We start from the raw sequence: 16008 nt of genomic DNA, 5'->3' as shown, positions 1-16008 counted from the left end.
ATTTTTTTCTTAGTTATGGGCAAAAAAAGTGCCGCACCGTCCATCTTCGCCATATAAACCTATGTTAAAATGAACAACTTTCAACAACAATATCTCAAAATCTAGATTAAAAAAAAATTTCAAAAAAATATGACGCACATAGGAAGCACTGGGTAATACGCTATATAATTTCAAGTACATCTGTGCATTTGAGTAAACCCGATGTACCTCCTTAAATGACTTTGATTTATGTTATTTAATGCAAATAATGCAAATAAGAAATTTCGATTGTACTGGCCAGGTTTCGATCCTGGTTATCGAATTGCTAGGCACCAACGTCGATGTTCGATCACTCTCCTTGATGGGTCCGTAAAGATCCTGGAGCGAGGTTCGTCTTAGGTTTGGATGATTGGCTTCTCTAGATTTTGCCCATCCTTGAATTGTAATCGCCTTGAACGGGTGATGGACTTGTAGTGTGACATGGTAGTGTGATTTTGTATTGCGGTTCCTCAGTTCGAATTTCCCATTTTTTTTTTGGGATTTTTATTTTCGAAATTCGAAACTGCCATGATTTACTAGTTCCACGGCAAACTTGACTGTATAAGGTTGTTACAAAAGTATCAAATTGATTAACTCTTAAATCTGAACTTATACCATGCAGGGAATTAATTTGCTTCGGATTTATTCAAAGGTTTATTAAAAAAAGTATATACATAAATATATTTACAATGAAACTTACGCCAATTCAATTAAAACATCATCATCGCTGACTGTATCACCTGGATGAATATTGATAGACTTTATGGTTCCGGTCGTTGCTGCAACCATTGAATTTTGCATTTTCATGGCCTCTGTAACATAATAGTTATTTCAGTTGAGGGTCGTAATAACAATTATTATTATAATTTTATTTGCTGACAATTAAAATTCTTAAAAATTTAATTTATTTATCTAATTGACCTTGAAAATACTAAGCCAATTTATTGTATCATTAACAACGTCCGAATTGTCTATATACAGGGTGTTCAACCTAAGAGGGATTCTTCTGTAACTCTGCAACTGTAAAATTTATGAAAAAATGGTTTTAATAAAAGTTGCTTGGAATCATGTGGACTTTTATTAAGACCATTTATTTTTATAAATTTTACAGTTACAGAGTTACAGAAGAATTTCTTTTTAGGTGGAACACCTGTACCTGAACACACTGTATTGTCAAACAATATTTCTAATGCACCAAAATAGCGTCTCTGAATTTATTATTGAATAAACAGAGCCTTCAGAAATGTTTACAAGTCACGTGACAGCCCAACATTGCACGATTGCATTGGTAATAAATATGTCAAAAATGAAATATTATTTAAAGACAAAACTGATATGAGATCCAAATACTTATTTTTATGAGCATCTTCCTCACCTATGACGCACAGTTCCTGCCCTTCGGCCACCACGTCGCCGACACTGCAGTTCACGCTCTTCACCAGCCCAGGCATGGGCGACCGCACCTGTTTGGACACGTCCAGCTTCATTTTCTCCGGCATTAAGTGAAGATAATCAGCCGATCTCTGCGAAAGGATGAAGAGTTTGTAGTTTGTACCCCGGTATCTGCAACGGAACTGACAATTACAACTGTCGTTATCGATCTGTTTGTACGCCTACATAATTTGATAGTCCCCACTAGCGTTTTTCGAAAACGGTTGGAAGACGTCGTCCTCGCCGTTGATCTTCACGTGTAGTAACGGTTTGGCTAAGTTTATATCATCTTTATTTATTTTGTACTCTTTTCCATCAATGGTGATCACGAACTGGCCGTTGTCCTGTGAAACCTCGAGTCTAAATTTATTTTGGTCGAATTCGATGTACAGCTTCCATTTGTCCAAGAGCTTACCTTTGATAACATGCTTTGGAGCGTTCAGGAACTGCCTGCTACGTATCACGTTGGTTGCGTATATAGCTGATGCTACCGCTAGCAACTTGTACTTGTCTTCTTCAGGTAACTTTAGACCTAAAAGACGCAACTTTAGAGTTATTTGAAGGAAAAGGGGTAATCTTTACCTTTGAATCCTTCTGGGTAGACCTCAGGTAGGTAGTTCGTGCTGATGTCGCCTTTCCGGAATCTTTCTTCCGTTAATATATCTCTAAGGAGCGGTATGTTGTTCGTGACGCCTCGTATCACGTACGAATCCAAGGCTTTTATGCTGCGTTCGATCGCTTCGTTTCTGTCTTTTCCGTAGCACACCAGCTTGCATATCATCGGGTCGTAGTAGACGCTTATTTCGCTGCCTTCCTCGATGCCGCTGTCGCACCTTACGCCGGGTAAGTGCGTTGGCTCGATGTACTTGTACAACCTCCCTAAAAACATCTATATCGTGAAAAAGGAATAAAGGAACTTATTTTGCTGCAATGACTTGGGACTTAGACTAAGTACTTGTTGTATGAAATGTATAGATGTAGTCTGCAAAATGTACTAGTATGTGCTAGGTACTATATCTTTGCACTGTATTTACCCTCTATACATTTTCGTACTAAACACACTATATCTCAGTGCCAAAATAGAGAGAACAGTTATAATTAAATCAAACCGCTGACAAAATAGTTTTGTATTTCTCTGCATGGAAAATGTAATGTGCTGTTCATTTCGCATAGTGTTCACTTTGAGCTTGCGCACTTGGAACGTTCTATTGTTACAAACGCCTACTTGCTAAAGTTGTTTCGTTTGAGAGTACTAAATTTCTATAAAATCTTACAAGGTATTTCAAAATTATATTTTTTTTTGTCTACTTTGATGCTCTCTAACAGCTAAACGAAGCAATAATATTATACAGTTTCTTTGATTATAAAGGCGTCGAGTAATAACTCGGTTACCAATTTTTGAACACCCCGTAAAGTATACAGTGTGTCCAATATAAGGGTGGGATAGCATTAGGATCTAGGAAACGGTAAGATATACGGGGTGGTTAAAAATAGAAAAAAGTTGTGTTTTTTTATACCTAACGTTATGCCGTTTAGAAAGTTTTAAAATTTCGGGTAGTTCCGGAGATATCCGGAAAAACCCGAAATTTTGTAAAATCATTTTATTTTTTTTCTGTGTTTATTTGAAAACGAATTTTAAAATAAATTGCATATTTACATTGCCACTTTCTTCGCTCTATCCAATGGCGTCAACATTTTTGCAATTCGACGTTTCGTCTTCAAGGGGCCATCATCAGGTTAATTTTTTTAAATACGTCGCTGCTATTTTTATGACAAAATCTAAAGCCATTTTTAATTCTGAATTAGATGATATTACTATTGTCGCTTAAAAAGGTTTTTAGCTTGTTTTAGCAATCATTTAAAATTTTTCCTGAGTACGGCTCTGAACGGTTTCAAATTCTATTGGAGTCAAAATAGTGTAAAAGTCAATACAGCACAAAATATCCAACATTTTTTTTTTGTCGATAATTTAAAAAGTTGTACCTAATAAAAAAATAATACGAATTGTCTATACATTTCACTGGAAATCAACGTCGACATCACATGAAGTATAAAGTAAAATTGTGACTATCACAACAAAACTAAACTTCTGTAACAACAAAATGCTGTTTAGCGGCACCCAACAAAGTTGACAAACTACAAACATTTATATCACAGTAATTAGAGGTATTATTAAAATTAGACATCATCACATATATCGGTGATTTAAGTAATATGTTAGTGCAGGTGGTGGGACATTTTAATGTTATGGCGTGGCGAGAATCTGGGTACATAAAAATCGATCTGAGAAAGTAACGGTACCTATGGTATTATGTAATAATTTAAACAAAAAACTATAACTGTACGTAATTCTACGATATTTCAATGACTCCATATTTGCTATATTCAATAAAAATTCTTGGCTAATTCCTCTTTCAGGATATATTTAATACATCTTTAAATTTAGAAATTTTAAGAATCTTCTCTGAACTGACTCCAGAGAGTTGGAATGTGCTTGATAAAATGGAAAGAATACTAGTGAACAATATTCTAATTTCAATGTAACTAAAGAAAGATATAATGTCTTTAACACGTTCATGTTAGAAAAAGATTTACAATTGCGAATAATGAATCCTAACACTTTAATATATATGCTGATTAAAAGACAACTTGGTGTCAAATGTGATACATAAATCTTTAACTGTTTTTAAACTTGTAGATCTTCGATGTATTTAATGCCAAGTTGTTAATATTACACCATTCAGCCAATTTAACAAGTTCATTTTGCAATACGTCACAGTCTTCATGTGTGTATATGGAGTTATAAATTTTTAAATCGTCTGCATATAAAAGTTGGTTACAGTCAATGAGATCAGCTAAATCATTTATAAATATATTAAACAGCAGGGGTCCAAGATTTGACCCTTGTGGCACACCCGAAGTTGAGACATAACTATTTGACGTAAAACCATTGCATGCGATGTATTGCAATCTCTCATATAAATAAACTTTCAAAAAACTTTATTAAAAGGTAAATCAAAGCCAGAGTTTTTTCAGTAAAATTTCATGTTGTATTCGATCGAAGGCCTTTGAGAAGTCCGTGTATATCACATCAACTTGACCGTGTGTATCCAATGTCTGAGATATAAACTGAGTCACTATAATTAAATTAGATACTGTTGATCTGTGACTTAAAAAAATCCGTGTTGAAATTGGGACATATAAATGACTAACAAGTGGAAATATACTATTATACACAGTCGTCTCCAACACGGTGGATTCTTCGAACGATTACTTTAAATAATTATTACGTATTTCATTTGTTTTATTGTTATTTGTTGTAATAACATGAAGAAACACTTAGTTTGTTTTGCTTTTAACTTCTCGTATTATTAAAATATAGTGTTCGTTAAATCGATTTTTCTCGAAAACGGATCGAGATACTGACATGAAACAAGAGTACATAATTAATGGAAAAAAGGTTGCTCTTTCAGGTTTTGAATCAAGTTTCATGTTAGACATACAGAGTAAAAAGTTATTTACTAAATTTTTGGTAAAATTGGTCGTAAGTGGCGCCCTCTATGAGCAACACTGAAATTGCACGCATCTTATTTGTTGCTTAAAAAAATATAGTTTCACAAATTTTCAAGTTCCTAACCTACATGTTTTCAGAATAATCGCAAAAAAACGATTTAAAATTTTAACTTTCAACATCCTGTATTTTCGAAACTTTTAACTTTCGGATACGACATGTTTGCGCCAATGGTCACCATTTCATGTGTAGTATCTTCAGCTTTCGATTTTCCCATTGTTAATGTATACTTTATAGGGTATCCAAAAATGGGTAACCGAGTTATAGGTCGGCCTTACAGACTGTATGTTGAGAATGAGTGCCTACTATTTTGGGTCTAGAGTGTATGGCGGTTTATGGGAGACCAACGGCTTACCTATGCTGGGAAGGCCGAAGTTCTTGTAAGGATCCTCAGCGTACACTCTGCTCTCTATGGCCCATCCGTTAATTTTGACGTCCTTCTGCGTGATCCTTAGCTTGTGTCCCTTGGCAACCCGGATCATTTGCTGCACCAGGTCGATCCCAGTGATGCACTCGGTGATGGGGTGTTCTACTTGTAACCTAGTGTTCATCTCCAAGAAGTAAAAGTTGCGGTCGCCATCAACGAGGAATTCTACGGTACCCGCTGAGGAATACCCCAATTTTTTGCACAAAGAGACAGCCTGTTCACCCATGGCTTTCCTGGTATTTTCATCTAAGAAGACGCTGAATCAAGAATATACAGGGTGACCCATTAAGAATGGAAACAATCGCGTACAAAAGTTGTTTATGGACCGATTTGAACTGGTTTTTTTTTAAAGATAGACCTCCAAAAGCTCTATCTTGATGCAAAATTTGAAGACGAAATTTTGATTTTCAAGGCCTACTACGAATTTTTTTGTAAGTGAAAAATAGCAAAATTTTGTTAGCGATTTTTTTATAAAAAATCTGACTTCACCACTGGATTTAGGAACCCCTCAAATGCATTTGTACCAATTTTTGCAAAAAAAAGTTTGCCCGTAAAAAAGTTATGACACTATCGGCATCACCAGTGTTTGCCGTTGTCGGTGAACCTATTCTTTTATAAAAATCGAATATAAACCCATAGGGACACAAAATTAAATAACAAACACTGGTTTAATAATTATTAATAATAATCATAAAAACCAGTATACACAAAATAAACAACAATTACTCTAATATAAACAACAATTGATAAAAAAGTACCTAATGATTAAAAAATTACATTTTTAAAAATTAAAAAGGAGTCTGCCAAATACATTTTTCATAACGTTTTTTTATATTTTTTACAACATTTCAATACCTCCCAGTTATTTGGCCGTCTTATAAACTTTGGACTTAATAAAGCCCCACAGAAAAATATCAAGTGGGGTAAGGTCCGGAGATTGGGGTGGCCAATGAATTAATCGATTGTTTCGATCTATCCAATGATTGGGGAAATTCTCGTTAAGCCACTCCCTGACTTGTCTCGCATTGTGTATTGGACATCCATCCAGCTGAAAATGTAGATTTACTCTTTCTTGTAATGGAAGATTATCGACTGAATTAAAAAATTGTAGAAATTGTTCGCCATTCATATTCCCTTCAAAGAGGAACGGACCAATGACTCTCTCGTTAAGTATCCCACACCAAACGTTAACTTTCTGACTATATTGTCTTCGGCAATTAATTATCCACTCTGGATTTTCTGAAACCCAACACCGCGAGTTCTGTGATGATACAATGCCATTAGTCGTGAATATGGCCTCATCGCTGAATAAGATATTTTTTAAAAGAAATCGGTAATTGAGATATTGTCCCTGTGCCCAGAGACAAAACTCCATTCGTTTCTCATTATCGCCTAGTTCCAGAGTGTGAAGAAACTTAGGTTTATAGGGTTTTATGTTATTTTTTTTAGGCAGCGTCGGATACTATCTCTAGGTAAATTTAAATCTAAACTAGCAATCCTGAGGCTATTCTGAGGATTGTTTGTAAAATAATTTAAAATTTCCTGCTCGTGAATACGTCTTCTCTGTTGATTGTCCCTTTTTAAAATGCATTTTGATACAGCACCATATTCCATAAAAGTATTGTTTATTTTAAAAACTGTGCTATGCGTAATATTAGGTCTATCTGGATGTCTGTTGTTAAAAATTATACACACCTCTCTTGCCGTCCGATCATTTTCTCCAGAAAGGCGTACTATTTCAATTTTCTCATGTAAAGTTAAACTTTGAGCCATCGCAAAGAATTATGGAACTTATTTAACCATGCACAAAAAATATTACAATGTGCCACTACTTGTGAAGTTTGACATTTGTTGTCTAAACTTCTATTTTTCACAGCCTATCAAATTTTGTTCATATCATTTTTAGGCAACGTTATTTTCTGGAATATCTCGTAATATTTTTTTCAGAAAATTCTTCACAAATAATTGGATTATGGTTGTAGAATCCAGTGGCTTTTTGAATAAAAAAAATATAAATGTAATTATTTTTGTCTAAGAAGGTGATATATTTGTAAGTTTTGGCATAATAACCACGAAATAATAATAATTTAACGAACTTGTTGTTTATTTTACGTATACTAGTTTTTATGATTCTTATTAATAATGATTAAACCAGTGTTTGTTATTTAATTTTGTTTCCCTTTAAAAGAATAGGTTCACCGACAACGGCAAACGCTGGTGATGCCGATATTATCATAACTTTTTTAGGGGCAAACTTTTTTTCGCAAAAATTGGTACAAATGCCTTTGAGGGGTTCCTAAATCCAGTGGTGTAGTCAGATTTTTTATAAAAAAATCGCTAACAAAATTTTGCTATTTTTCACTTAAAAAAAGAATCGTAGTAGGCCTTGAAAATCAAAATTTCGTCTTCAAATTTTGCATCAAGATAGAGCTTTTGGAGATCTATCTTCAAAAAAAAAAACCCGGATCAAATCGGTCCATAAACAACTTTTGTACGCGAGTGTTTCCATTCTTAATGGGTCACCCTGTATGTATAGGGTGTTTAAGTAATTTTTTTACAAACATTAAATCGTTTTGGGTCGCTTTAATGTTACAGTTTCAGTGTTAACATTTTTCAACCATCAACAATTCCCATTTTTAATATATTTTATTTTTATTTGTTTACTATCCACTCCGAACAACAAATTTCCTAATTACAGTTTTGTAACGTCTTCTGATTTAGCACGATCATCGATCATTGCAAAACTTCGACCTCGCTTCGTTTTGATAATAATAAATGTTATCTCTACGCTAACTGGTTTAAAGCAATAAAATATTTTTTGATTTCACAATCCAAACAACTGAATTACTATATTCCTGACAAACAATAAATAACTAGTAGCAATAACCGAGTTTTATCTTAATGGTAGTTTAATTAATAATATATACGTCACATCGAACTAGTATATCAATTCATATATTTATATCAATAAACCAATTACGTCAGATGGAATTAGTATCAGTTAATAAAGTTAGTATGTCAATTTAATACTTGACAAAATGAAGTAAAATCTTTTTCGACGATTTTTTTTGAGCTGCTTTTTTAAAGCACATACCTGGGAGCTTCTTCTATGACTTTTTGGTTCCTCCTTTGGATGCTGCACTCTCTCTCGTTGAGGTATATGACGTTCCCATGTTGGTCCCCCAGGACTTGAATCTCTATGTGTCTAGGGTTGTCTATGAACTTTTCCACTAACATCCTGCTATCCCCAAAACTAGACAGAGCTTCTTGACTAGACAGCTTGAATCCCTCTCTAAAAGATAATATTTTGGCTAATGCAAAGTGTATTTTTTCCACCTAAGAGGGATTCTTCTGTAACTGTAAAATTTATAAAAAAATGGTTTTAATAAAAGTTGTCTGGAATCATGTGGACCATGTAAAGAAAATATTTTTAGCTTTACAAGGTGTTCCAATTCGCGTGAGCGCTATATAATGTTGTTATTTTAAATGGGACACCCTGTATATTACGTTTTTGAATTCCTTGGTTAATATTAGGTAGAGTTTATTAAATATACATAATGTTTAAAACGTACCGTTTTCGAGATAATTAGTTGTTTGAAAAAAAAATTACGATTTCAGCTCTCTAAATGAGGCTAGATATCGTCATAACCATAAGAGTTAGACACCTGCAGTTTTCACAGTTCGTTTTGGCATAAATTACCTTATCCTATCATCTGTGAGCAAAACTGTACGTTATTCAGACTCGGAAATCCTACATTTAATAATCTTGTTGTTGAAAAACTGAAAAACAACAAGTTGAAACAAGTTTCAACAAGTTGAAACAAGTTTCAACAAGTTGAAACAAGTTTCAACAAGTTGAAACAAGTTTCAACAAGTCGAAACAAGTTTCAACAAGTTGAAAAACTTGTTTTTCCAAATAGAATGACCCATATTAATTGTTATGGGTAAATGTAAAATTGAATGCCCTTTCGATTGATATAAGGTTGTCCATACTTATCTCTAACAGTTTTCCAGAAAAATCAGGTTCTTTTCTAAAGCCCGAAAAACCAGCTATACAATAGCGTCAAGAAGGCTTTGTAATTTTATTAGTACAACGTTGATACATAAGATTTTACAAAAGTACAGCACTGCTCATCCGTATCGTATCCAATTACACCAAGAGTTACTAAAAGTAGACATTCAGCGGAGACTGCAGTTTTGTCAGTGGGTACTTGAGATGTTAAATCAAGATAATGATTTTTTAAACGGTTTATGTTCTCCGATGAGGCTACTTTTCATAAAAATGGTTTCGTTAATAGTCATAATTGCCATTATTCTGACACAGTAAATCCTCACCAATTCCGGACAACTCATAGCCAATGATGGTCTTTGAACGTGTGGAGAGCAATTTTGGGAACCCATGTCATTGGACCATTCTTTTTTGACCAGCATCTAACTGGAGCAGTTTATTTAAACTTTTTAACAAACGCTCTAGAAGATTTGTTAGGCGATATTCCTTTAGCTACACTTCGAAGAATGTGGCTGCAACATGATGGTGCTCCACCTCACAATACCGTTGCGGTTCGTCGGTTTTTACACGAAACTTTTCCCAGATGGACTGGGCGCGGGGGACCAGTGAGTTGTCCTTCAAGGTGTCCAGGGACTCTATTCTTGAATTATAGGGAGTAGAAGAAACGAGAGAAAGGGGGCGTGTCTCTACTAAAACTCATTAATAGGTATTCTTGAATGGTGTTCTATTGAGTAATGATAGAACAATTGTTCCCTATTCCTTCTACTGATATTTTCGGGGGAACAGGCAGGGATCATTAAATTGTGACACTATATTTTTTGACATGTTTCAAAAATTACGAATTCCGCAATCTGTCTGATATCTTTAGTTACTATTTTGTGGTGATATCCTTCGAGAACTTTGAGGAAACGTCCGTAGAATTTGTGTTTATTTGAAGAATTGTACACGGATAAAATAATACTCGTAGAATAAAATGGATCTACCTAATATAGTATTGTGGGATGAAATAATGAACAATGTTGATGAAGGCGAGGAACTTTTAAACATTCGACGATAAGTTCTACCTAAGACAGATCCATTTATGCTTTCGGATCAAAAATTTGTTAAATTATTTCGGCTCTCTAAGCCTCTTTGCCGTTTTGTTTTAGTTGTTGTTAGTGGTTTACTTTTGTTTGTCAAATCACTTTCTGAACATGCCAGTAAACATTGACACTGTCAGTCCCAGGCCTGATAAAAGTGGTTTTGCAAGGCCTTCTTGACGCTTTTACTTACATAGCTACTTTTTCGGACTTTAGAAAAGAACCTGATTTTTCTAGAAAACTGTTAGATAAGTATGAACAACCTTATATCAGTCGAAAAGGCATCCAATTTTGCATTCACCCATGACAATTAATATGGGTCATTCCATTTGAAAAAAAAAAAGTTTTTCAACTCGTAAGATTATTAAATGTAGGACTCAGTATTTCCAAGTCTGAATACACGTTTTGCTTACAGATGACAAGATAGAGTAATTTATGCCAAAACGAACTGTGAAAACTGCAGGTTTCTAACTCTTACGGTTTAGTTTAGACGCTATCTAGAGAGCTGGAATCGTGATTTTGTTCAAAAACAACTGATTATCTCGCAAACAGTAAGTTTTAAACATCATGTACATGTAATAAACTCTACCTAATATTAACCAAGGAATTCAAAAACGCAATAATATACAGGGTGTTCAATTTAAAATAACAAATTTATATAGCGTCCATGCGAAATGGAATATCCTGGAAAGCTAAAAATATTTTCTTTACATGGCCTACATGATTCCAGGCAACTTTTATTAAAACCATTTTTTTTATATAAATTTTACAGTTACAGAGTTACAGAAGAATCCCTCTTAAGTGGAACATCCTGTATATAGTTATTTTGGTTTTTGATTGCAAAGTTTCGCATTTGTATTCATGAATGGGAAAAGTAGATTTCTATTTATACAGGAAGCCCCCAATTAACAAGTTTTATTAACGAAGATAACTCTATTTAAGGACGTATTAGTTTTTCTAATTATGTTCCTTCAGGAATAACTTTAGATACGACACTATAAGACATCGAGGACAACGGTTATGCGGTTAACATTAAGATTCTTCAAAGAAAAACACATGCTCAGATAACATTTTTTATTTCAGATGTATTTCATTAGAATCAAGTATTTCTTATTTAGTCCATCTGGGTATCTGTATCGGGTTGGGTAAAACGCATATGATCGGAAATTTTTGCTTTAACGGCTTTTAAATAACATCAGAAATAATAATTTTTCTATGCAAATAAAAAAAAAACGTGGGCTTAATTTGCCCAGGGCAAATGTGTAAAAATGCTTACAAAATAGTGGAAGTAGACGAGTTCGAAATCGATTTTGAAGAAGACATTTCAGAAGAAAGTGCAAGTGAACTCGACAATCAGATTTCAGAGTCGTTAGAAAATGGTATTTTGCAGTCGCAGGACGAGTGAATCGACGACGAAATAGATTGTGATAATACTGATGAGGCATTTGAAAAATCACCAACTAGTAAAAGAATTAGATTAGATTAAATGTAAATAAAAATTGAAATAAATAGTTAAGTAAACGAAAAAATTAAAATTATAATTATTCACAATTTATTTTTTTCTTGAAAGATTTTTAGAAATTTATCGTACAACTAAAAATTAATACCAATTTTCAGTTGTTTATTTAAATAATTATTGTTTAAACAATTTTATAATATTTAAACAAACTTACTAGTATTACCTGGTGCAACATGCAAAAATTTTGGTCGTGAATATTAACATAGTAAATAAATAAACATAATAAATTAATCATTTTTTAAAGTAACTGTTTATCGGCATGTCAAAAGTCCAATAATTAATAATAAAAGGTAGTTGAAAATATGATAATTGAATTTTTTAAGTTGCGAGACATCGATTTAAAAAAAAATCATCGAAATTGGTCCATTAGAAGCTGAGATAAGTGAAATTTTTCCGAGCGTCGCAGTTTTGAACTCGAGAATTCAGATCGGAGTAGCTGTGTGTTTGCTCCCCCCACCACTGATACCTCATTGATTTCACGCGGTCTTGAATATCTTTGAGTGACATTTTAAATGGGACGCCCGTGATTGCAAATTTTGAAAATTTATATCTGGAAAGTACTCGGAATGACAAACCTATTAGTTCAAAAAACAGCCCTTATACCCTTATAGTTTTGCTGTAAATAAGGGTTAACTTTAACGGGCTATAACTCCGAAAATAATGGGCGGATCATCAGGTTTTTTTTTAAATACTCGTCTTTCCGAGTACTTTCAAACCATATTTTAAAATAAAAAAAAATTTAAAAAAACATTAAATTATTGCAATTGTTTATAAGCGTGAAAATTGCGAAAATGTTTAAACAATCACCACGGCTCACCTAATCGTCCGATTTGAATTTTTCAAAAAGCATTTTAAAGCTTGAGAGCTCTTCTTTTTGTGGTGAAATTTTCAAGTATTCAAAGGCTTTAGATTTTTAGAAATTTGATTTTGAAAATTTTTTAATTTAAAAAAAAAAAAAAAATTAAACAATTATTATGTAAAAACTATCGAACCGAATTGGATGAAATTTGGTGTGATGATTCTATGCACTAAGAAGTTTAATTGGGAAAAGTATGAAGATCCTAGGTATTATTCAAGTGTCTGAAAAAAATTGACAAATAAACTAGCATTTTTTGCAATTTTTTAAATGATTTTTCCGATTTTTGCAATAACAATAATTATTTTTTCGAATTGCAACTAACTCTATCTTGATCAAAATTTAATTACAAAACTTTTTTTCCTCTTCCATTTTTGTCTAAAATGAATAGTTGCTAAGTTGTCGCCGAGAAATCCAAGATAAAAATGATTTTTTTTGCAATTTTTTTATACTTTTTTGCATTAAAAATTAAGCCCACGTTTTTTTTTTATTTGCATAGAAAAATTATCATTTCTGATGTTGTTTAGAAGCCGTTAAAGCAAAAATCTCCGATCATATGCGTTTTACCCAAGTATACCCTTTTTAAAACAGATACCGCCTGGTCTAATTAGCGAAAAGAGAAGCACTTCAAGAAAATTGTTGCTCCATTTCAGGAGTACATCTACGACAAATTTAGTTGATTCTAAGGCAAGCAGTTTATGAAATCTTGCTAAAAAATCATTATAATTTTAACCAGGCGACTGATAATTTTTAAAACTTTTTTTTGCTACTATCAACTTCTCTACGCATATTCCTATCACAAGTTTTCAATATTGTTTATTAAAAAAGATTCGAGATCCTCCTATTTCGAGCAATGCCGGTCTCGTGCAAGAGCTTGCCTTTTTCAACTCCGACGTAGGAAATAGTTAATTAAAAAGTTGGTCGAATGCGAAACTTATCAAACACAAAGTAGGACGCGAACGGGGTCTGCCTTTTTGAATGACATCCACAAAGAGAGCTTGTATTTGAACAAGCACTGCGTGTACCAGACTTTTTATCAAACGCGCGCTCCCAGAAACGGAAATGCGAACCGAATAAAAAGAAATCGACGCCTTTGAAGGAATCCACAATTAAAATGCAGTATTACTGCAATAAAGATAAACTTCCAGTTGAAAATATATGAGTGATGAGTTATTTTAACGGTTTGGGGTATTTAGAGCGCCTTTCACTAGCTAACTAGGTGTGTTGGGAGAGAAATCTCACCTGGCATCCTCGTCGTTCCTAGCGATTCTCATCCCCTTGCCGCCCCCTCCTGCTGACGCTTTTATCATAACTGGGTAGCCTATATTTCTGGATATTTCTACGCAATGGTCAGCGTCTCTGACGATGCCGTCGAAACCTGGGATGGTGTTGACGCCTGCCGCCATTGCTAACCTTTTGGACTCCAGTTTGTCGCCCATTCCTGTGATAGCTTTAGCGGAAGGTCCTATGAAGGCCACTTTTTCGTCCTCCTGCAACGTAAAATGGCTATTTTATAGCTTCCTAGTGTACGAAACACTTTTAATAATTCCTTTAAATAAATAAACTTTTACAATTACAGCTATAAGTGTACTTGTTATTTCATTTCTTAATTTGCCTAATTATATTAATAATACCACTCTTACTGAACAATCTTCACTTCATTTACTAAATAATTTTATAAACTTTTATGACTTCCATCAATACAACAATATTCTAAATCACAATAACAGGATTCTTGACCTCGTTCTCTCTAATGTCAGATGTTCCGTTTTCCACTCTTCTGACGTGTTGTTGCCGGAGGATCCTCATCATCCGGCTTTACTAATAGACTTCTTTGTTNTGGTTTTGTTGAAGGGCGTTCCACGGTTACCAATTTGGCGTGTATGGCGCAGTATATCCATGAGGTGATTGATAGGGGAGGTCAGGTGGATGTCTTGTACACGGATTTTTCGAAGGCTTTCGACCGTTTTGACCACGGTTTATTATTGTCGAAACTAGATGCCGCGGGGTTGGGTTCTTTATTGTTGGAGCTCATGGCCTCTTACTTATCAGACAGAACTCAGTTTGTCCAGATTATGGGAGAAAGGTCATTGGAATTTGCACAATCCTCAGGGGTTCCACAAGGTTCTCTCCTGGGGCCCTTGCTGTTTACGATTTTTATTAATGATATAGCATTGGATCTGGATGTGCGTTTCCTATTATATGCGGATGATATGAAGATATTTTGTCCCATAGCCAATGAACGTGATGCACGTAATCTGCAGAGAAATTTGGATTTGGTAAACTCCTGGTGCGCTGACAATAGATTACCTCTTAATGTGGCAAAATGTAATGTCATGTCCTTCAGTCGGCAGTTGAGGCAAATTTCGTATGACTACCGATTACACGGGTCCAGCCTAGTTCGGCCAAACGTTATTAAAGACCTAGGAGTCTATTTCGATCCAAAACTTTCTTTCAGGCAGCATATGGATTTTATAGTTAAATCTGCCTACAAGAACTTGGGTTTTGTCGTGCGGAATATGGCGGGTTTTCGGAATCCCAACACTTTTAAACTGCTATACGGTGCACTGGTCAGATCTAGACTGGAGTATGCGTCTTTGGTTTGGACTCCTATTTATTCTATTCATGTGTCATGCTTAGAAAGAGTTCAACGTCGATTTTTTAAACTAGCGGTGTTCGCGCTTGATGGTCACTACCCGCCGAGGGGCTTTCCGCAGGAGGCATTTTTCGAACGCTTCAACATGTGCAGTCTCGCAGAACGCCGAAAAATGTATTCTGTTATATTTTTGTTTAAATTGCTCAATAATTTAATAAAATGTGAGAACTTGTTGAGGCTAGTAGATTTTCATGTTCCTCGAGTGAATGCTAGAAATAGGCATCTTTTGGAATTAAAAAAAGGTCGAACCAATTTGTACAAAGCAGCGCCTGTTCATCAGATGTGTGCCAGCTACCTAGAAGTTGAATCACGGTTAGATTTATTCTGTTCTACCATCAGTTGTATTAAGCAGGTTTATAATGTACGCAACTGATTTTATTTTGTGACTTTTATTGTACTTTAGTTTTGTCTATTGTCTGTTTTTAATTAGTGACTGTTATTT

General features: G+C 34.3%; 1 protein-coding gene across 1 annotated transcript in view; it reads right to left on the bottom strand.

The window, feature by feature from the left end:
- Positions 1–644: 644 nt before the first annotated feature.
- The window catches only part of LOC108910068 (propionyl-CoA carboxylase alpha chain, mitochondrial), a 33385-nt gene continuing 18021 nt past the window's right edge, over positions 645–16008 (bottom strand). Inside the window, exons 4-10 of the mRNA XM_018714564.2 lie at positions 14153–14400; positions 8542–8739; positions 5376–5704; positions 2032–2328; positions 1636–1981; positions 1394–1581; positions 645–830 (exon numbers count right to left, since the gene is read on the bottom strand). Of these exons, the coding sequence (XP_018570080.1) occupies positions 715–830; positions 1394–1581; positions 1636–1981; positions 2032–2328; positions 5376–5704; positions 8542–8739; positions 14153–14400 (1722 nt within the window). The 3' untranslated portion in view covers positions 645–714. The remainder of the gene's footprint in view (positions 831–1393; positions 1582–1635; positions 1982–2031; positions 2329–5375; positions 5705–8541; positions 8740–14152; positions 14401–16008) is intronic.

The sequence above is a fragment of the Anoplophora glabripennis genome, unplaced genomic scaffold, assembly GCF_000390285.2.
Source record: "Anoplophora glabripennis isolate ALB-LARVAE unplaced genomic scaffold, Agla_2.0 scaffold619, whole genome shotgun sequence".
In the NCBI taxonomy this organism is placed as follows: Eukaryota; Metazoa; Arthropoda; class Insecta; order Coleoptera; family Cerambycidae; genus Anoplophora; species Anoplophora glabripennis.
The sequence above is the reverse complement of the archived record's forward strand: the minus strand, read 5'-3'. Positions and strand labels throughout refer to the sequence as shown.